General features: G+C 40.1%; 1 protein-coding gene across 1 annotated transcript; it reads left to right on the forward strand.

The window, feature by feature from the left end:
• Positions 1-3,063: 3,063 nt before the first annotated feature.
• On the forward strand, positions 3,064-18,054 carry Mgst1 (microsomal glutathione S-transferase 1). The gene is made up of 4 exons (XM_003470438.5): positions 3,064-3,210; positions 8,601-8,752; positions 11,878-11,972; positions 17,444-18,054. Exons 2-4 carry the CDS (start codon positions 8,627-8,629, stop codon positions 17,688-17,690), a joined length of 468 nt encoding a protein of 155 aa, XP_003470486.1. The 5' UTR covers positions 3,064-3,210; positions 8,601-8,626; the 3' UTR covers positions 17,691-18,054.
• The last annotated feature ends 4,845 nt before the right edge of the window (positions 18,055-22,899 follow it).

The raw sequence follows: 22,899 nt of genomic DNA on the forward strand, positions 1-22,899 counted from the left end.
TATAGAGAGAGCAAATAATGTACAGTGTCAGTTTCCTGAACGTGAAATATTTTCAGGTCTTATTCTATGAATTCAGTGTTTTAAAACTATTAATATATCACCTATCCAGAAGGGGGTTGACCACATTTATATAAAAATTAATACACATATAGAGTTTTGGGACTGGGGTGGCCAGTTATCATCCCTGGTCTCTTAGAGGGTGCACTGATCCCTTGAGTGGTTTGTCCTGGAAAGGTAATCATTAATCCCACGAATGATGCTTGTTTGAAATGTTTAAAACGGAATCCTGGCAAGCTTGAGTATTGTTGCCTGGATGCATGAATGAAAAGAATCATTTCCTGCATTTAAGAACATTCCCTCTTCTGGAACAAACAAGAGAATAGACAATGGTTTCTACCTTTTCCCTAGAAGAGGCAGAAACATAGATATAAACTGGTAGTTCTCCTGTATGACCTATTTACTTGATAATTTACAAGGCTTTCAGCTGTTTATGGTACTTTCCATTCAATATTAAGGTGGCACTACTTCTAATTATTTTAGTCTTAGGTTATTGCCACTTTTCATAAAATCCATGGATTTTTTCAAAGTGAATTTTGTTTTAGAGATATAATTTGTATATAGTGAAAGGCACATGACGCGGCAGGTCAGTGCATTCTGACAAATTCATACTCATGTGTGACCAATGTCCTGATCATTAGCATTATTCCAGAAAGTTCTTTTATGGCTCTGTTATGGTCAGGATATCCATAATGTTCCCCCAAATTCATGGTGAACCTTGCCTCCATTGTGGTAGTATTGAAAGTGGGGTCTTTGGAGAAGTATTTAAGTCATGAATGATATTAGTACTGTATTCTTTTTATTAGCTTTAAGAATTTTATTGTTATTTGGTCTGTTCTCATTGTGACTCTTTGGGACTCTTGCAGGTATTAGGTTCAGAGTTTATTTCAGAAGTTAGCAAAACTTCCAAGCTGTTCCAGGTCTGTGTCTATGTACAGAATACAAAAAATAAAAACTCTCTTCTAAGATTCTTGACAGAAGTAAGCAATCTAATATTCACTTTAAAAATATAGTACAATTCTACGATAACAATCACACATTATAATGTTGCTTCTTTTTCTCACTTTTTGTTTCCATTAAATTTTAGACAGAATCTTGTGCATTTTTTCTGAAATTCTCAAGTAGGGCTTTCCTTCTTAGACTTTGGGGGTGCTTATTCTGTGAATTTAGAGAAAAAGATAACTGGAAAGGTGAGAGGCACCTGCTTTCCACTCACTTACAAAAGCCTAGTCCAGTGGTGATGACAATCTTTTCTGATATTTCTCCTCCATCTTTTTTTTTAAGACGACAGGAACTCCTAGACTCCTAATGCTTTGTTCTCCAGATATTTCTGATTCAATTCTTGCAAAAATCAGGTTTGCACTCTTTATCGTGGGAGCTACTCTTTGCTAAATGTCCTTTGCACCACACACCCTCAAAGAAACAACTTTTGAAACAGTTTAAATATTTACTGAGGGAATTACATGGCTTGAACCTTGGCTTGAGTTTCTCTGACAGATTTTATGCTGATTAAAAGGGTGAGAAGAAAGTTTGAAATTTTGATTTCTTTTCACCCAAAACTAAAACAATGGGAGTAACTCTCTTCTCACTAAAAGCTTACAAAGATGAGTAGAAAGTTTTGATTCCTTCAACCACATTTTCCTGTTACTTCTTACTTCATGTGCAGTCCTATTTCTAAATTGAGATTGTTTTCTACAAGTTTAATGACAGCTTACTTTTCATTTTAGCCTTTGCGTGTATTATACTGTAAACTGCTTGACAATAACCATTTCATGTTACTGACCTTAGTTCTAGATTTTAATGTCAGATCAGTTACTTTGCCTTCATTCAGTGTTTGCTGGATTAAATGTATTAGAGTCAAGTGCTGATATTACATCAGTAGTGGTCCATGTACATATGTCATGGCAATAATTGTTAAGATTATTAGAAGAGGAACACCTATTGATTGATTAGTTAAAAATTTCAACATATTTTATAATTAAATTATTAGGTGAATCCCCTTTTCAGAAACAGACTAGAACTGTTCAGCTGACATTCTGCAGATAAAATTATTTAAATAATAGCTCTCCTGCAACTTTTGCTGTAATCACAGGCCTTAGGCTGTTTCATTTCGTAACAAATCAAAGTATTTTAAATAGTTTGAGTCCTATCTTCTGTTGGAGGGAACAAGTTTATCTCAGTTCACGTTTTGTCCTATTGCAGTTAATATCACACCCAGTTTGCAATCTACAGAGATAGGTGAGTAAATACAGTTCCCAAAAGATACAAATTTCTTGTTTTTCTTTTCGTTTTGTACAAGACAAACCTAAATTGTCCTGGAAGATTCCTTAAAATAGGGGGGATCAAATTAGGACTAAAAAAGCGCACACCTAACCATATGTGGAAAACGTGTGAGATGTATTACTGGGAAGGAAATGATACAGACTAAAATATAAGTTGGTAAAACTATTCAGATAAACCCATGGAAGACAGATTCATACTTATTACTGTGGGGATTGTAAGGTACAGAAGGTTTGGAATAGGCTGATTCTGGCTACTGATAGTAACTATGCCTTTCTAAAACACTTCTGTTCCTGTAAACACACACATACACACACGCACACATGCAGCTGATTTAAGATCCCATCCCCTGTAATCTCTGTGCTGGCCTTGGAGGCGGAGGGCCTGGGGTCGAGGCTTTGTAACCATCATACCAGCAACCCTTGCCCTGGGTGAGAGCCTGCTCAGATCCCTGGCCACAGGCCCAGGGAAAGTGAGGTTTAACCTAAAGGATCTCTATCAATGACTTTTACCCTGTGATCTCTACTTTTTCATAAAGTTTTTTTTTTTCTTTAAACTTTCAAATTTCAGTATGAAGATCTTTGGTGCACTACTCTCCTTGCCCTCCTCCTGTCCCAGCGTCTCCCCGGAAACTTTGAGGATACAAAGCCCAGACTCATCCGCTGGAGTCCCCGCCCGGTGCAGAGCCTAGCTGAGCCTGCAGCAGGCCTGATCCGCGGACAGGGGCGGGCCTGGGTCCAGGCGGGGGCGGGGCGGGGCGGTGTCTCGGGAGGAGGGGGACGGGGAGGGGGCCGCGCCCCGCCCCGCAGCCAAAATCCTGGCGGAGCCTCCTCCGGGCTGCAGAAGCAGGCTGATCCTTCTCGCCCGGACTCAGTAGGTGCCCGTGGGGGAGGCTGCGGGCGTGGGGACCGGAGGGTGGCGGGTGTGGGGCCCGAGGCTCTCTGCTAGCCGGAAAGGTTTTGCTCCGCGTAGCTGCTTAAACTTTCACTTTTCATTTTCAGTCACTTGTGAGCGCCTGTTGGGCTCCTGAGCCTGAGTAGGAAGTCTTCCGGTACCTCTGACTCTAAGAACAAAACTTTAGAGAATGGGAGCCCTCCCCTCCCAAGCCAAAGGAGCATTTCCTTTGGAAGAAGCCCCTTGATCTTTGGGGAGTGATCAGTGCTTGCTGCCTGCAGCAATGCAGGAGGTCTCTGTGGTCACCCCCGCTGCAGGTGTAGAATCCTGCAGCTTCTGATGCACCAGGGGCCTTTGCACCTACTGAAGGACAGATTTGCTCTTCTGCACTTTGGTAGGCTAAAGAAACACTGATGTGCTTTAAAAATAATAAGCGTGATGATAATGTTAGATAACGCAAGAGAATGTGGATTAGCCTGTGCTACTGCAGTGCGATCTAATTATGGTCAGATGAGTGGAGATCGAGGATGCAGCCCCCGAGGGAGCTTCTCGGGTGTGCCCGCATGTAGCAGTCAGTCACCCTTTTCCCAATATGGAGGAGGAGGCCCCTTCGTTCAGGGAGTAAAGGAGAAAGGGATCTCCCTTTGGGAGCGGAAGACTCCGCTATTGCTTTTCTGAGAAGCTGCCTGCAGGTGGCCCAGTCCTCTTGCTTTATCAGTCTCAGGGCCTCTTGGGAGCCTGAGCACCATATTGTTCCAAATGAGTCCCAAGTGGGCTGTTAAGCGCTGCTGAAGACCAGGGGGAAACTGCCCCAGCACCCAGTAATAGCCCTTAAGCCAGAATGCACAAGCCCCAGTCTCTGTGAACTCCAGGCTGGGCTACCCTTTACTTCCTGGACAGCGTGTCCTTCCTGGAATTAGGGGGATATTGTGATTGTTGTCCTCTGCGGTTTCCAAAATAAAGACTTACATGTGCTGAGCACTTTCGGTCCTTTTGAAAAACGGCCCTCAGTCCAGATTTGAGTGTGGCAGACAAGTAGACTTTCCCCAAGTGCTTTTACTTTAGCCTGGAATTTATCAATCCCTGAGGCTGTCAGCACAGCCCCTGGCACCCCGGAATCCAGGCTGTGGCACCTCCTGGGCCTGAGACCTCCTAGGAGACCTAGTGTGCAGCCACCGCGGCGCCTTCCAGTAGCAGCATGGCCACGAACTGCCTTTTTTCTTTATCTCATGTATATTCAAAGTTTCACAAGGTACAGAATTGACGAGTCATGGCGTTGGGCTGCCTGCCCAGGTTTTATGTATTTCACAACATCCATAGAGACAAAGTAACCCTTAGGAGAGAAGAACTTTGTACTTTTTGACCAACAGCTTGAGAAACAGTGTTGCTTAACAGAGAGTTGAAAACTCTTCCAACAGTAACAGAAACCCTGGGAAACAGGGTGGGAATAGACTTTGTCAAGAACAGGCCTCAGGAGGAAGAGGCAAGTGGTGCAATCTTAGCTCTGCTGGTGGGTGGCCCCGGCCTCTAGTCTTGGGTCCTCCACTGTGAATCTGGCTGGGAGCACCCAGTCTTCCTTTCTGGACTTCAGTCTTCTATATATTTAAGGTGTAGACAAATATTATTTGTTCCATTGCTTTAGAGTTTTTCAGAATAAGGGAATTATAAAATATATGAAAGCTTTTTGGAAACTGAAACTGTATCCTCTATGCCTGGAACAGTGCCCAGGTAGGGCACTGTTACCAAATACTCACAGTACTACTTACAAGGTTCAGTGCTTTTAAAGCACTGTGTATTCAATTGTTCAGTGCTCACAAGAATCCTGTAGGGTAGGATCTATCCTCCTTTTACAGGTAAAGTAACTGGGCCCTAGAGAGTTAAATTGCAGTTTATAAATGTCAATATGGAGATCCACCCAGGCTCTAGTCTACTTCTAGGTTTGATGTTGTGTGGACTCAACATCAAACGTGTGTCAGAGGACCATCAGCTGCTTAGCAGGGCCTGAGACCTGAGATCTCGGCAGAGAGGTAAAGATATTCCCTTTGATTCCAGCAAATGAATGTATAATAAAATGGACAAATCACTGAACACTATTGTTCATCATTGTAATCACTTATTTAGTATAATTTTTTAGCAAGTGCTCTGGCTTTTCTGATTGCTTGCTATTCTTGTATTTCTACCTCATGCCAAGAGCGCTCCAACCATCTAAAAATTTCTTTCTTGGTTTTGTTTCTTTTTCTTTTCTTTCTTTTTTTTTGTCGTCTTTTTGTTTTTCTTTTTCATCGATACCAGGGTTCGAACTCGCGACTGCCTGCTTGCAAGGCAGAGGCTTATGCCGCTGAGCTAAATCCCCAGCCTCTCCTTTTTTGGTTTTGGTTTCCACTACTGTACTGTGTTATCCTTCCTGGAGTCCTTTCCTGCAAAAAGCTTTCAGTAATTTTCATTTCATTGAAGTGCTGAGTCATAATAATGGTTGAGTATATTTGCAAATAAATTACTATGACCTTTCAACTTTGGGAAAAAATCAAATATAGACCAACATCTTCTTAATCTAGGCTAATAATGACTCTTAATGTTCTTGCCCTTTGTATCATCCTACGCCCTCTGCTCCCGTGTGTCCCAGTACCAGGGTGTTGTATGAGGAGATGGTCCATGAACCCACAGAGTGTGGTATCACAGGCTGCTGTTGGCTTCTCTCCCCTAATCCCAGGCTTCACAAGCTCACCCACATCCCTGGATTCTCAGACACTCTCTAGGGTAAAGTGTGCTTTCTACGTGTGGGTCACGTTGAAAAAAAAAAAGCCTTGTTACTTTTTGTTCCTCAGCTGCTAACAACTTTGTGAACTTTTCCCACTAACAGATCCCAAAGGCTTCTACTTTTTCTCTTCACTTTCAGTACCAGTTTTCACTGAGAAAAGAGAAGCTTTCTGGACTTCTGTTCTATCACGGCGTAAATTATATTCTGGGTGCAATAGTGGAGATTGTTTTAGTTTTAAAATTATTGAGTAAGAAGTTACCTAATCGATAAACTTAGTAATTTCTGGAAAGGAGCAACCCTGCTATACTTCTTCAGTTCTCTAACCAAAGGCAGAGGCCTTAGGGAACCTTTAGTAAGCTAATTAAAGATAGTGTAGTTTGTTCATGACTTAGACCCCCTCTTATACTAGAACAAGGGCAGATATGTTGTATATTACTAAAAGCAGTACCTTGCATTGACAGCTAACCCAACATACAATATTTTCAAAACTATGAACTTGTGGATGTGGATCAATTTGCTGTCATATGTGAGATTCTTTTTTTCCTTTATCTAAAATATAAAAAAATTAGGAAAAATATGTCCATACTGAACATGTACAGGATTTTTTTCTTGTTACTATTCCGTTACACATACAATACAGGAGTTATTTACCTAGTGGTCCAATTTTTAGGTATATAGTTATCTTTAAGTTCAGAAGCTGTGCCTAAGTTATATACAAATACCATACCATTTTACGCAAAGGATTTGAATAGCCACAGATACTGGCACTCAGGAGAGAGTGCTGGAACCACGGGCCACTCAGGGACAACTCTCTGTAGTTTTCATTTGCTTAAATCTAAGGAGTACATTTTTAGCTGAAGGAAATCAACGCTGGAGTTTACGAGGAACCTTTGCTTTCTTTACTGCAAAATGAGGATGAGACTAACCTCACTAGCATAATAAAAAGGAGAAAGAAGAAATAAGGGGTTCTTAGCTGGGCCAGCCACAGAGTGGACAGTCCATCAATTACGTAGTACAGGACACATTGGCACAAGTCCCTCTCAAAGTACTAAAACTGCCCCCACCCCCTTATTTCAAATACACATTTCCGTTATGCTTGGGAATGTGTCTTTTCCTATAATATGTTTTGTAAACTTTAAATATTCACTGTACTTTTGACCATGCTTTGTATACAACTGGCAAACGAGAGAGAATGAAGAATGTTAATCTACTAAGGTTTCAGGCAGGAGTTAAGGTTCAAGGGGAGGACTGGACTTCATCAGGAAGACTCAATACTTACATATACCAAACAGAAGAAGTCAGTGTAAGTTGGGTGGGAGGAAAGGTATGTGAAGTCTCACTCTAACTTTCTACCCATTTGGTCCAGAATCATTAGTAGGTCTCATTCTTCCTCTTGAGCACATTTGCAATGCATTGCTTACTAGACTGAGATGGGTACTTTCAGTTTATTCTAGACAATTTTTAGATGGATGTAAATAGTGGAATGTGGGCTGGAGTAAAGAATCATGTACAGCTAAGCGTCTCCTTTCTTTGGTAAAGTACTGCATGTGTCTTTTCCCTACCCAGGCATGTCCATTGTTCAGCTCCTCCTCTGCCTCTGTCCATATTAATAAGCACCATGATCTTGATGCTAATGATAACATGATAAGGACACCATAAACTTTATTGAGGGTCTTTTGCAAGGGCCAGCTGCTATGTTAAGTATCTCTACGTGTTTTCTCAGTTACATCCAACAATAACTCGATGTTGGGAACCATTACTATCCCTATCTTATAAATGAGGGCTGATACCAAGATTGTGGGGTTACAATTCAAATCTTGGAGCTTGAGGTCTTAAACTACTACTGAAATGACAAAAAGCTATAAACTGGGCTTCTGATGGAGGACGTGCATTATAATTCAGGCGATCACAATGAAATGTCGTGGTACTGATATGCATATAGTCTGTCTCTAGAGAGACAGGTCCATGATCTATGTTCTTTTACATTTAATCTCCAGTTCATTTTGATGCAGATGTGATGCTTGTTAGTCTCTTTAGGATATTTTGACTGGCTTTGGTTGTAATATCCTCTTTGTTTTCATTTAATGCTTAAGGATACAGAACCAGAGGAAATATAATAGTATTTATTTTGTGATTTTTAAAACTCAAAACTGAAAGAATCTTGCCCTAGGCCGGACACTGTAAAGCCTTGGAGGTGGAACCAAGAGGCTCTATCTTGAGGACATCTACCCCACCACTAGGAATTTACCTGTGGGGCAAAATGAATATCAATGGGCTACCTGTGCATCACTGATGCCCCTTAGGCACCACCCCAAACCTAAGTTATATGTATGCCCCCACACAACATGTTCGAGGGAGAGAATGCCAGCCCCCCCCAATGCCAGATCCCGGAGGGTCAGGGGCTCTCTCCCCACATTCTTAAAGGTCATTTATATTTCATACTTCTTATCTTTTCAATCGCGCCAAAATTCTATCAAAAACGATTATTTCTTTTGCAACTAGCCTAAGGTATTTTTAAGAACAATGTGGTTAATGCTATAATAAGTGCATAGCCAAGTATTTGGGGGGTATTTCTGTCTATTTTGTTCCTTCATGTCTAAAATGTTTTTAGGATTTTAGGCCAACGTTGAAAAAAAAATGGCTAATCCCGCCAAGCTGATGGACAATGAAGTTTTGATGGCCTTTGCCTCCTATGCAACAATTATTCTTTCAAAAATGATGTTCATGAGTATTGCAACGGCATTCTTCAGAGTAACGAAAAAGGTAAGCGGGCTTTTAGAAGTTGCACTCTGGCAAACAGTCTCTGTCTTTTTTTTTTTTTTAACATAACAGCGCACTGCTCAGTGCTGCAAGTGAAGCTCAGAATCCTGTGATGCAGATGGATATTGTACATTCATAGACAGTTGCTTTCACTCAACAACTACCTTTTTTTCCTTTTGGCTTTTACCATTTCTCATTCTACTTAATAGGTATGATTTTTGGTGTCTTAAGGTTTTACTCATGCTAAATTTTACTGTAAGGGTGATTTCTGTGGTTTTGGAGTTCACTTTGTCAGTTAGACTTTACTGCTGTTTTCTGTCTATTTATAGGTCAAGGGTATACTTTGGTGGGGGAGAAAAAGAAAAAGATTGAAAATAAAGAAAGACAGACACAAATAAAAGAAGAGAAAGATAGGCAAGCCGAGAGGTCAAGTCCTTACTCTTACCGTAGCGCGAGCTCGCTCCTGATTGGAACAGGCCAGCCATTGAATGGGTTTCTTAAGTGGATAATGAATGTTTCTAGCATTTTAAGAATGACTTTTTAAAACCTGGAGGTGGGGCAAGGTGGTGGGAAGATTCTGGAGCACTTACTTTGTATTCTGTCGGGACTTAAGACACAGTGTGTCAGGGAAGAGGGCAGAGCCAGGCTTCTGTACAAAGAAGAATTTTTATGGATGCATTCTGTGCGTATTCCACCTCTTTCTGGGTCCACACATCTTTCTTCTAGTGCCTGTTCCGAGTTTTTGTCCTCCAGAGCCTTGCTTTTATCTGGAGTTCACAGTCTTCTCTTAAGGTATTTCTTTCTTTCTGTCTTGAAGTAAAGAGGAAATGTATTTGCAATTTAATGGAGAAACTTCTTACACTTGTGGAGGCTGTGACTAGGAGGCCACCTACTGTAGCAACAAACACACACTGGCTGCCTGCTACAGATTCAAACCCTCCTCTAGAAACAAAAGGGCAACAAGGAAACATACCAAGTCTTATAAGCCAAGAAGCAAGGAATTCCAATTTGTGGAAGGCAAGGTGCTGTTAGTTTTCATGTGTGCTAAGTCATGGCATCATTGTGTTTTCGTTTTTTTTTCTTAGCATTTTTCAGGTGCAAAGGAACTAGGTGCCATAGAAGGTTAATAGCTGAGTCACTTTGGGCTGCTCTTACAAAATATCTTACAAAATAGGGGTTGCTCAAGCAAGATTTATTCCTCATAGTTCTGGAGGTAGGCTAGTCTAGGGTTAAGATTCCGTTATTCTAGGGTCTGGTGAGGGCTGGGTTTCTATTTTCTTCTTAGCATCCTTTCATTGCATACTTACTTGGGGCCAATGGTGGAAGGGGTGTCTCTGTCCTTTGTGCTGTCTCTTTTTATGAGGCCAGTAATCCAGTTACTGGGGTTTTAGGATGAAAGCCTTGTCTTAGAGGGGCCCAAAAGACTGGGCATATCCACCTGTCCAAAAATGCCAGCCAAGGAGATGAGTAGTGATAAAGGCAGATGGTCGTGCTAGGAAAGACAGAGGTGTGCAGGAGCCAACAGGAACTTTGAGGTTTTATAGAAGAGGCAAACAAAGGCAAGGGGTGGAGGTTTGCAAGACTGAGGGAGTTATGTAACTGGCCAGGTAAACAAACAGGGTCAAGCTGTGGTGAGGTTGATCTGTATCTCAGGACCAGCTCTGCTGGATTCTGAGAAAGCCATCAACTCCCATGAGGCTCCCATGGGGAGAGTGTGCCAACTGCTCCCAGGAAATCTCATCATGGGTGATCTGTGATGCAGAGCTCACACTTGCATGGTGGGAGGTTTTGGTCCTTGGTCATAAAGGTTTATATGGAGCAGGCTGTTTATGGATGCCAAGGCAAATGCAGAACTGAATGGCTCAGAAGGATAAAAAAAGTTAAAGGCAAGTGGACTCAGAGAGAGACAAATGGAGTTAGTTAGAGCAGGGACTGTATCCTCCTTCCATCCCATCCATGAAGGCTCCACCCTATGACTTACCATCTCCCAAAGGCCCCCACCTCCCAGTGTTATCACATGGGGTTTAGACTTTCACCTGTGTATTTTATGAGACTGCAAACATTGCATCCATAGCAGCAGTTTACCCAAGGTTACATTCAGCAAAGGATGAGGCTGTTTCCAATTCAGATTGGTATAAGCCCACATCTCATGCACTTTCCATGGTAGTTCATTTCTTTATTTACACTGTATATATTGAACATTTAATGTGGGCCAAGCGTTTACTTTTAGGACACTGTGATGAACCTGATAGGTCCGACCTGAGCCCAAGAGAGAAGGATTGGATCTCTGCCCATCACTTCTTATCAATATCTTTTATCTGGATTAATTGCTCATATCATTTTAAGAAAAAATTACTACAATATTTATGAGATGTTTTTCAAGCTTAAATTAAAATTAATTTTATAGTGTTTTTTCTTTTTTATAAATTATTAAACAGTGGGGCATGCTTAAATACTTTTTAAATGCATATTTCAAGTTCCAAGGGATAGGAAATCATTTCAAACAGCATAATAATTGCAGAAAGGAATATATAAACACATGCCCTAAAACTTATGCTTGTTAGTCATAGTAATATAATTCAGCTTCTTAAATTTCAGTGTATTAGTCCACTGGAAGTTTTAAACAGAAAAAGAAATATCCATGTCTTAACAATATCTTCCCCATCTCCCCATCCCTTAGTCTTTCATGTTCTCCAACATCTTTGGGGAAGTCAATGTATTAATTTCAGGTCAGAGCCAATCAGTGGGAAATATTAATAAACTTAAGGGACAATGTGCCAACATCACCATGAAAAGGTGCCACCATTTTAGTGGTCATCGATAACTTAGAATTCTTCGCCCTTTCCATCATTATTTCCTTTTCATTATTGTTTTTAAATGCTGATTTTTACTGAAGTTCTTACATTTGCTTATTTTTAAGCATTGTTTTGCACTGTGAGTAAAGTTCCAGGTTAATGCTCTGGGTGTTTGCTTTTTGTCCTGTGTTTGATGTATTGTTTCAATTTTCTCTCCGTAAAGACCAATTTGAAAGCCTGCGTATCTTTCATTACAATGCAGATTATTATTAGGCAGAATACACCCGTGTTCCTCAGTATTTGGAATAAGTGTTTTCTTGGTGTGCGGAATAGGTTTTTGCCAACCCAGAAGACTGTGAAAGCTTTGGCAAAGGAGAGAATGTCAAGAAGTTTCTTCGAACAGATGAAAGTGTGGAGCGTGTGCGAAGGTAAGCTCCTGTCTCTGGAAATTAGTTGCTTCACTTTTGGCCAGGGTCTGCAGTACCGAGGCTGGGTTTTAGAGAATAAGGGGGAAGGCTGGTCGTCTTAGCTGCTCTGTGTGATAATTACAGCAAATTAGGGATCTAGAAGCCTCCAAGTATTACTGCAATTACACTTACTGCCAATTTTGTCTTTACTTTTCTATGGATTTTCTTGAGTTCGTAAGCATGCTGTGTATAGGAATATAGCTACAGTAAGGACAGGCAGAAAGCAAAATGAAGTCAGATGATCTGTGCAGTTTTGTCGTCTTTCTGCAGAAGTAAGACCGTCAACTCTTGTAAGAGCTTGAAGAACCTGGTGTTCTTGCATCAGATTCAAACTATGAAAGCTGCCCATGTTTAGAGAAGTAGGGAAATCTCTCCCCTCTCTGTCTCTGTCTCTGTTTTGTAGATATTATGTTTTATAGGAATTCAGTGGACAATGAAAATCAATAAGCAAAGATACAGTCTTCTTTTTTAAATTTTTAAAAAAATTTTATTTAAGGGGGCTGGGGATTTAGCTCAGTGGCATAAGTGCCTGCCTTGCAAGCAAGCAGTCATGAGTTCGATCCCTGGTACCTGTAAAAATACAAATACAAAAAAAAAAAAAAAAAAAAAAAAAAAAAGCAAAAATTTTATCTAAAAGGAAAAAGAGAAAAAAAAGCAGAACAAAACAAAACTGTAAGGGTACAAGTAATTCAGAACTACAAAAAAAAAAAAAAAAAAAAACAAAAAAACAAAAAAACAAAAAAACAAGACAGTAAGCTATCACCAGTTAATAGATTACTCCCTATCATCTTAGAAACGGTGTTTCAGGTCACAGGATCAAAGCACACAAAGCGAACCTTCAAACAGTGAGACTGCAAGCAGATGTGTTCAGTAATCCAATCAAAATTATTAATATGGTCTTCTATGTAACACACCTAAACACCCTTGCTGTTGTATCCTTCAGGGCACCCCAAAATGTGTAAATTTTGTTGTAATAAAGAGAGGGAAAGAAAAGATACAGTCTTCTAACAGTATAGTTAATACACTTGTTTTAAACCACCTTAAATTCTAGTTCTGGACGTCTTTTTCTTAATCCTTGTCATAAAGTCATACAATGTGCAACACCTTTTTGATGAAATTTCACTACCAATCCACTAGTCACGTTTTTCTAACATATGAAATATCAAAGTTGTTTATCATCATCTCATTTATTATCTTCTATTGCTAATTCAAACTGTGATATAGTTCTGAAGAGTGAAATCAAGACGAAGAGTAAAGAACTACTCCATTTCTGTAACTGAGCTGTCTGCCAAAACCCCCAGATTATATTTGCATTATCCCCGTGGAAGTCTGCAGCCCCTTCCAACATTTATGCAGATTCCCTTATGGTACCAGGTAACTGGTTCCAGGATTAACTCTGACTTGGAGTTCATGCCTGGGTGCATATTTCCGTAGTCTACATTTCGTTATGTTCAATGTAAACTAAGCCCTTCCCTCAGTTCCCACAGCAAGTCGAGTGAAAAAAATGTGGATAAAAATGGATTTGGCTGAGTTGAAGTGCAGAAGACCTTGTGGCAACACAAACATTAGAAGCTGTGTGCTAGAGCTCAGGGTCTGACCACGCCCTTCAGCCTTCTCTGAGGAATTTGCACTGTCTTCTGTACCTGGAGTAGTGTCCATCCTTACACCATTTGGGGGGGCTCCTCCCTTACCCATATACTCTACTGCCTTTTCAGCACCATAATTAAATTTACTTCTTGCTTATGCAACATGGCTTATACTCCCAAGCTCTTTATCAAGCAAGTTTGTTTTTTGTTTGTTTTTGTTTGGTTTAAGAAGAAATCCATGTTTTATACTTAGAACAAAGTGTTAAAGTCTGGTTCTGCTTCTTTATTTAATTCCCCAGTCTTTCTGTGTAAGTCTACCAGTCTGCAAAATGGGTTGTATTGAGACCGTGGACCTAAAATCATTTCTGAACAAAGAATCAATGTGAAAAATCTCAAACAGTATCAGAGGAAAAGCTATTCATGCTATGATGAGAAAGAATACACATTAGAGAAGATTAGCAAAGCTTTGGAGACATTAAACAATTTAAAGCATTATTATAGCCTTTCTGTGTCCCTTTGAGAGCGGGCGGCCACCTGAAGGTTACTAATCATGCCCTGTGTAGTGCTCAGAAAATTGCCAGCGACTTTAGCTTGATAGCAGTTAGACCCGCAGTGGCATTAGATGAAAATGCCAAGTAACTTGGAAATGCCAAGATGGAAAGGAAGATGCAAGTAACTCTTATGTATGAAAGCTTAACGCAAGGCATTTTGGGGAATTAGACTCCTCCTCAGTATCCTTTCTAACTTCTCATCCCACCTCTCATCCCAATGGGATTGTACTTCTAGAAGAGAAAGCTGTAATCTAAGTGGATCTTCTTAGTAAGGGTGACAGATACATTTTAGTAAGAACGGTTGACCCTAGCTGTCATGTGAGGCGGTGCAGCGCCTTGCGAATAGCGCCCCCTGGTGACAAGATAGTGCAGGCTCAATGTGGCAAGTGGAAATGTCTCCTAAGAAGGTGTCCAGTTTCCAGCAGTGAGCTTTCAGGATTTATTGAGCGCATCAAAAAGGTTTCTCATAGCAACACACTTTTAGAGATAATTTGCAGAGAAATATTTCTATGATGTTCCTTTTCCATTTTAACCTAGACTGTCTCCCTGCTTATATCATATTTCACTGGCAGGCACCACAAATAAAGTAAAAACTCAACAATAGATCTACAAATAAAGTGAAAGGTATGCTTTGAGGAATGCTGTATTGAAAGAGTGGGTATGTACACATATTGCACAATTAAAAACTCAAAGCAGTATGTGTTGAAATATTAAGATATGTGGCATGGACTCAATTATTTGAGTTCTCGGCAGACAGAAGTAAATGATGGTTGGAAAATAATTCACATATTTATTTAATCATATTTCATTGTGTCCAAGAATTCAAGACCCATTGCATGAACATATCATTTATTGCCATGTATCACTGTCATGTCTTCTTTTGGGATGTCATCAAAGAGCTTTTCTGGGGGGTTTGTAGCATTTCCTATGAAAGTTAGGTCAATGTGCATATGGTGATTAATTGAATCAGGTGAAGCTATACATCGCTAAATCTTACAGGACAGGGGATACGCACATAAATTCCTGGAGTACTTAGGAACATTCCATAATGGAAGAATTAAATATGATTTAGAGGAGGAAGAAGAAAGGAGAAGAGATCAAGTCTAGACAATATCTTTGTGGGATTTAGGGGTGCAGTGCTGTGTGCGGGAGCGAGTACTTTGGCCGAGGCAAGGGCGTCAGTGGAGATGCTGAGCTCCTCTAGTAGCTGGCCAGCCCTTGACCATTCTTAAATATGGGTAACAACTCCATTTCGGTTGCAGCAGAGGCCAGGATCCAGTTGGAAAAGCAAAGTGTGACAGGGGCACCCTGAACACAGAGCTTGTGGGGAGGTCTGCCCCAAAGCAAGGGTGTTGCAAGGAAGAAAGAAGGTGGAGAGGAGGACTCATAAAAAGAACAGACCCCAGTCAAAAGGAGTCACTCGGGAAGACGGTGTCTTCCAGGCCCTGGCTGCTGTCAGCAGAGGCCAAGGGGAGGGGAGCTGCCCCTCTGTAGGGTGTCTCACTGGAGCAGAGGAAGGTTAAGTAGGAGTGCTCCAGGGAGAGCTGGGCAAAGGTGTCTCTGGGAAAAGTTTGGCATGCACTCTGCAGATGTGTGGCAACCAGGCCTTTCTGTGAGCCCTCTATGAATGGTAGGAGCTGAGGGGACCTTGTGTGAACTGAGGAAAGAGAAAGAGATTTGGGAAGGAGAGAGAAGTAAAAGAGGGAGAGAAAATGAGGGAAGCACCAGAAAAACATGGAGAGCCCAGTAAGGTTGGCTTCCTTCTCTTGGCTCTCACATTCTCTTGTGTTATCTGGGACTTTCTTTCCCGCTGTACTGGGCATTCTGTTCCACAGTCAGGTTGGCTTAGCAGCAGAGATGGCTTCCTGCAGGATCTCTCTTTTTACAGTTACTTTCTCAACTCTAAAGTCTCTGTGATTGTAGAATGCTACAAGGGAGAACAGCTACAAGCTCCAGTTGGAGGTAAAGATGTTTCTGGTGTTATGGGAGAATTCAAGGGATGGAGAGAAACGTCCTCGGTGTTGCTGATGAAGCAGGTCCTTCTGGAATAGAAAATGATGTTCTTGTCCTTTCTTGCCTATCTCTGCCTTACTTTAGGAGTCCTTGGGTTATCTCATGAAAGAGAGGGGGACAAACACACTTATTGCATTCTGGCTTTGCGTTTATTCAGGGGCAGGTGGTTATGTAAACCCTTTCAAACCATTAATTTACCTGGGTTACTTTTGCTGCTTCATAACTTCATGTTGTGAGCATCTTTGTGAGGCAGTGTTAGCGATCTCAGGAAAACAGGAGACTAGCGAGGAGGGGAACTACTGATGGTCGCTAAGCAGCCAGCGTGTCATAATTATATTTCACGTAATACGTAATTGAAGAGAGCAACATAACAGACACGTTTTTCATTCTGAAATGTGTATCAGGAGCTGACAAGCTATCAAAATCTGTATTTCTAGTTGAGATCCTAAAGCAATTTAAATGCTGTGGACTTAAAAAGAGACATCACATTTTAAATTATTCACTTTTTTAAAAATCTCAAGACAATAATGTGCCTTTTATTCACAACCCTAGCTAAAAAAGCTCTCAAGGTGCCATGAATCAAGAGAAATCTGTGGCTAAGGCAAACTTTATTTTTCTTCTAGTGATTCTATAAAGATAAAATTTAGAGACTCTCTTTTCCTCTTACTGTCTTCTGTGTATACTTTGTATTTTTCCTGTATCATCATGAACTAATTCCTTTTGTGATTTGAAGTTAGAATAGCTGAATTTTATGTATATTCAAGAGGCTAATTATATGTTCTGTGGTCTGGATATTTGGAGTATGAGACTCTTGATTTTTGGGGGGTAAATTAATTTTACCAGACTGCTAGTTTGGGTGAGTGGACAGGGATTTGAGAAATAACCATTTTGAAAATTAATAGAACTAAAAGAGGCTTAAGAAAGATGATAACCAAAAGGGAAGAAGGATTTTTGTAAGAATCTTGAACTGCGACCATATATTTCATATTGAAAAAAGTGAAGTGTTTTTCTTCCAAATAGGTGCAGTTTTGATATTCCAGAGACTACAAAATTTCTTCAGTTATTTATCAACATATACTAAAAATAAAAAGAAACCGAAATAATGAGATGTTTTAAAGAAAAGCAAAGTGGGTATGAAGACAAGATAATTAGAGAGAGGAAAAAAAGGCTCTTAGTTTGTGCTTTGAAGATCCATTAACGCACTTAGTTTTAGGAAAGAGGGGGGACCGAACATACGTCTACTGATGGTGCAATTTTATTAGTCATTTTTTTTCCTCCTCAGGGCCCACCTGAATGACCTGGAAAATATCGTGCCATTTCTCGGGATTGGTCTTCTGTATTCTCTGAGTGGTCCAGATCTCTCCACAGCCCTCCTGCACTTCAGAATCTTTGTTGGATCACGGTTCTACCACACAATGGCTTATCTGTTACCCCTTCCCCAGCCAAACAGGGGTCTGGCTTTCTTTGTTGGATACGGAGTTACTCTTTCAATGGCTTACAGTTTGCTGAGGAATAGATTTTATCTGTAGAGAGCATCATATATTGTGTCATACAACTGGTTTTGAAGAATTTCCTACTTTCAGGATACAATATAATGAATATTTGGGGGAGATAAAGAAGGAGGAGGATAGAGAAATTGCGAATTTAGGGAAAACCCATTTTAAAGATTAGTGTCACTGATACCTTTCATTTTTGTTTTATGTTTGCCCTAGAAAATTTACATATAAGTCTTTTATCTGATTCTTGAGTACTTCCGTGAATTTTGACAATGTCATAATTTGTAACATTCAATATTTCATAATGTGTGTCTATAAAAAAGAATGTTTGCACGTATGAGAAACCTGTTTCAATACTGCTTAAACAGGCTGAAGAAATAAAGAATGCAAAGAATGATTTTGTCTGGTTTAATTTTTTCCAACTGTCTAATTTGAAAAGCTTCAAACTAATGGAAAAGTTGAAAACTAGAACAATGAACCTCCCTACACTGTTCATCTGGACACCCTGGTTACTAAATTTGGGAACCTTGCTTAAGATTTTTTTCCTCAACAATTTGAAAGTAAGTTGGAGATTTGGCAATACTTTAGTCCTTATTACTTTGATCCCTTTGTCCTATGAAGAAGTAATTTCCAGATAACCCCAAGACCACCATAACACCCAAGGATTATAACAATATAGTAACACAGTGGTGCTTCAGTTCATGAACTTAATTCGTTCTTTAATTGTGAAAAAGATGACCATGTTCACATGTGTGTGGGAAAGATCACCGTGATCGTGTTCCTCACCCGATGCACAATTTGCCAACAAAACCAGTCTTGCCAAAGGCTTCCGTTGCCAACAAATGGCAAACAAAACTGTGAACTGAGACACCACTATATTAATCCCTATTTCCACATTCAAATTTCCCCAATTTTCCTAATAACCTATATAACTGCTCTATTTCAAAGCTGTTGTCAATTTGATTTTTATATTAAACAGATAATACATTTGTATGGGAATAATACTGCTGCTCCACATTTTTAAGATAATATTTTAAAGATAAAATCCACGTAACGTAAAGCTTACCGGTTCACCACTTCAGTGGGTACAACTCTAAATTTTCAGGAATGTATACCCACCATCACTGTCTTTTTCCAGCACCTTTGTATCACTCCAAAATATAACCTTTGTGCCTTTTAGCAGTCGCTCTTTATTCCCTTTTCACAGGTCTCAGTCACTACTAAAGTTTTTAGTTTTATGAACTTTCCTATTCGGGGCATTTTATATAAATGGAATTATAATGTATGGCCTTGTGTGTCTGGGTTCTTTCACTCACTGTAACATTTTGGATATTCATCCGTGTTGGAACATTACTTTTTCTTTGGCTATTGTCACTTTTGATCTTTGTTTCTGTTGGCACATATTTATTACACTGAATTTCACTGTGACATTTCCATAAGACACATGCGGCATGCTTTGATCCTTCCTTCTCCTGCTCTTGTATTTTGCTCCTCTTCCTCTTCTCTAAAAGTTTCCCTCTCCTTTACGTCGATTTACTATTTCTCTTCTAGATTCCACATATGAGACAGCTCTTTCTGAGTCTGCCTTCTTTCAGGTAACACGATCATCTCCGGGTCCATCCATTTTCCCACGAATGATGTGATTTTCTTCTTTGTGGCTGAATAATACTCCGTGTGTATATACAGTGCATTGGTTTTATCCCTTCATCTGTTAATGGGTTCCTAGGCTTTTTCCATAAATTGACTATTGTGATTAGTGCTTCCACAAACATGCTATATAGATGACTGCAGTACACTGACTTTTTTTTGGCACCAGAGATCAAACCCATGACCTTGTGCTTTCCAGGTAGATGCTTACACCACTGAACTAAATCTCTGAGCCCTTTACACTGATTTTGATGTCAATGATTATATTTCAAGGAGTGGTATAGCTGAACCATGTAGTAGTTTGTTTTAGTTTCTTGAGAAATCTCCATTCTGATTTCCATAATGGAAATTACGTTCCCACCAAGAGGGCTGAAAAGTTTCTTTTATCCAATGTCCTCTCCAGCCATTTATCATTTTTTGTTTTCTTGACAATAGCCATTCCGACTTGGGCAAGATGGAATCTCAATGTAATTTAGATTTGTATTTCCCTACCGGCTACAGACATTGAACATTTCATATAATTATTGGCCATTTGTATTTCTTCTTTGAGAAGTGTCTTTTTTTTTTTTATTTAAGGAGAAAAGAAAAGAAAGGAAAAAAAAACAGTGAAGGGGTACAAGTTATACAGATTTACAGAAGAAAAAAATGCGCAGTAGGAAATCACTAGTTAATGGATTACATATTGCCATCTTAGAAATAATTGTTCAAGTCACAAAATTAAAGCTTGTAGAGTGGACATTCCAACAATGATACTGCCAACAGTTCTGTTCAATGATCCAATAAAACTCTGTGATATCATTTTCTATCTTATACATTTAAATATACATGCAGTTATATAGTTTAGAGCACTTTCTTTTCCTCTCTTTTGTATAGTGACTATTACACATTTTGGGTTTCATTGCTCCCACGGTTCTTATTGCTTTTTTGGAAGAGAGTAAAGCCAAATGTGACATAACAGAACAGAATCGGTCAAGTCAAAAGGGTGGATATAATAGATAATATAAAAACATAATACAAGGTGATCAACAATGGTTACCATAATGCCTCCCGCTATCTCTAATAGAATTGCCTATATCATTAGTTGTAATACAATTGAACAAAACAGTAAAGAATAAAACCGACAAAACCAAAACATTGGAGATATTGTAGGTCTTCAAAAGTAGATAAAAGTCAACGAGAATGGGCGTTATAATGAATCTCATTATCTTCACAGCTGATGCCTAAACTTTCGAACCTGATACTATCCAGCAAAACAGAATAGGGGAACATCAGTTAAAAACCAGATGGTGAGAGTAATACAGGGCTTTAAATCAAGGTAATGAAAAGTCAAAGTGGGTTACTATAATATATCCTGCTATTTTTTCCCTTTAATTAAAAGGATAAAGATAAAAAAGTAAATAATGGAGTGGAGATTGAGATAAAAGAGGGCATAACAACGAAACAGCGCAGATCAAAACATAACCATTTAAGCAGAATAGTGTTTCACCACCAGATAATCCTAACCTAAAAGTAGTTACCATATTGTCTCTTTCTTTGAAATCCTTGAGTACAACTTCGTATACTGTAGCATTAAGTATATCAAAACAATGTAAAACCATTTAAGAGAATGACAGCATTATAGAGTATTTAAAATCGACTAACAGAAAATGAACAATGGTCTCTGTATAATCTCCTTGTCTTTAAAAGGTTTTTGCTTATACTATCGTACATAACAAAATCCAATAAGATACAACCTGTTTAGACCATTGGAGACAGAAGAACAAAAGCTAGATGAGACTTCAAAACAAGATGGTACTAAATCAGTATTACCTATTAAGATGTCATTTTCTCCAAAATAGCTGTTCCTATCATCCAATCTTCTCTGTCTCATTTCTGTTGAGCTCTTTTTCTGTCAGTAGCTGTCAGTTTGTCTTCTTCATTTTGTTCTCTGCTCCATTCGTTGTGGCCTCCCCACCACTATTTCTGGGTTCTTTGTATTTTTCTTTTTTTAGAATATCCTGCAATACTTTCTGTAGGGTTGAATTGGTGGTTGCAAATTCCCCCAGTTCCTCTTTATCCTGGAAGCACCTCGTTTTTCCATCAATTTCCAGGGACAGTTGTGCAGGATATCTCAATCTTGGCTGGAGATTATTATCTTTCAATGCTTGAATTATTTCCCTCCATGCTCTTCGTGATTTGATGGTTTGTGAAGAGAAATCTGCTGTAATTCTGATGGGTGTTCCCTTGTAAGTGATCTGTTTCTTGTCTCTTACAGCTTTTAATATTCTGTTCTTGTATTGAATTTCTGGAATTTTTATTATTATATGCCTGGGTGTTTCTCTGTTAGGGTTGTAGGTAGCTGGGGTCCTGTATGCCTCATACATCTGAGTATCTTTACCTTTTGCTAAATTAGGAAAATTCTCCTGGATTATTTCTGTGAGTAGCTTTTGTAGTTCACTTGTTTGTATCCCTACTTCTTCTTTTATGTTCTTAATCCTTAAGTTATGGCTCCTCTTACCATCTTCTTGTCTTTGTATTATTGCTGTTTGTTTCTTTGTTATTTTTAAGAAGTTTTTCATTTCATTCTCCCATATTTCAAGTCTGCCCTCCAGTTCAGATAGTCTGTCCTTAGTTTCTTTCAAGCTGTTATGCCAGTCTTGGATAGACTTCTTAATTTCTTGATAGTCCCTTTGAACCTGCTTCACATACTCAATGCTTTCTCTGTTTTCTCCATCAAGCAATTCTCCCCTCTTTTTCTGTTCTTCCATTCCACCACCTGTTTTTTCCTGGGTGGTGCTTAGCATTCCTCTAACTATTCTGCATACTTCTAGCTTCAGGTCGTTGATAACTTCATTCCTGAATTGGTCTATGAGGCTCTCTATATGGCGCTGAATGTATATTGGTGCAGTGTCCACTATTGCCTGTTTCTCAGGATTGGGGGCCGAGGAGCCTTTTTTGTTGCTTCCCTTCCCCATATTTTCTGTTCCTTATAAAATGCAAGCTTACATAGGAGGCCTGGCTTCCCTGCCTGTCAGCCACAGCCTGATCAAATTGCACTGGCTAGGTGTTCCCGCCCACCGCTGCGCACCAGGGAGTCGCGGAGGAGGCAGCCTACGCGGGAGTCGGTCGCTCCTCCGGGCCACTGTCAGGCTCTGGGATCTGGGTTAGGCCAGCCTAGGGAGTCCGCCAGCAGCGTCACTCAGGCCAGGCACTTTTCACCAATCCCGTCCGAGAGGGGAATGTGCGGCTGGAGTTGCCACCGCGCCCTGCTCTTACAGGACTGCCTGAGCCCAGAAAGTCCTCCGCTGGAGTCAAACTGTGGTAGGGGGTCAGTTTCTCACTCACCTCGCCACCAGTCAGTTTTCGTGTACGCCTCCTTGTCTGTCCTGTTTCCGACTCCGTTCACAGACTCCCGTTCCCAGAGCTTCTGCATGTCTCTCCTTGCCGAGCCGCTGAGGAGGCAGCCAGCCGCCGGGTGGCGGGAAACCCAAATCGCAGTTTCCAATGGCGCGGGGTCGAGCCTCCACACCGAGTCTTTTCTGTTCCTATTTTAGTGCCAGGACTGTATTCTAAGTTGGTTTCTCTCAGCCCAGTTCGTTCCTGAGTCAGCAGAGCA

The sequence above is a fragment of the Cavia porcellus genome, unplaced genomic scaffold (genome assembly GCF_034190915.1).
Source record: "Cavia porcellus strain 051 isolate PalLab524CR breed Dunkin Hartley unplaced genomic scaffold, mCavPor4.1 scaffold_27, whole genome shotgun sequence".
NCBI lineage: Eukaryota > Metazoa > Chordata > Mammalia > Rodentia > Caviidae > Cavia > Cavia porcellus.

Excerpts from the sequence above, each read along its gene's own strand:
- Mgst1 (XM_003470438.5), top strand. The coding sequence starts at position 8,627 with ATGGCTAATCCCGCCAAGCTGATGGACAATGAAGTTTTGATGGCCTTT. Across the intron at positions 8,753-11,877 it reads TCTTCAGAGTAACGAAAAAG|GTTTTTGCCAACCCAGAAGA; the intron begins GTAAGCGGGCTT and ends TGTGCGGAATAG. Across the intron at positions 11,973-17,443 it reads AGTGTGGAGCGTGTGCGAAG|GGCCCACCTGAATGACCTGG; the intron begins GTAAGCTCCTGT and ends TTTCCTCCTCAG.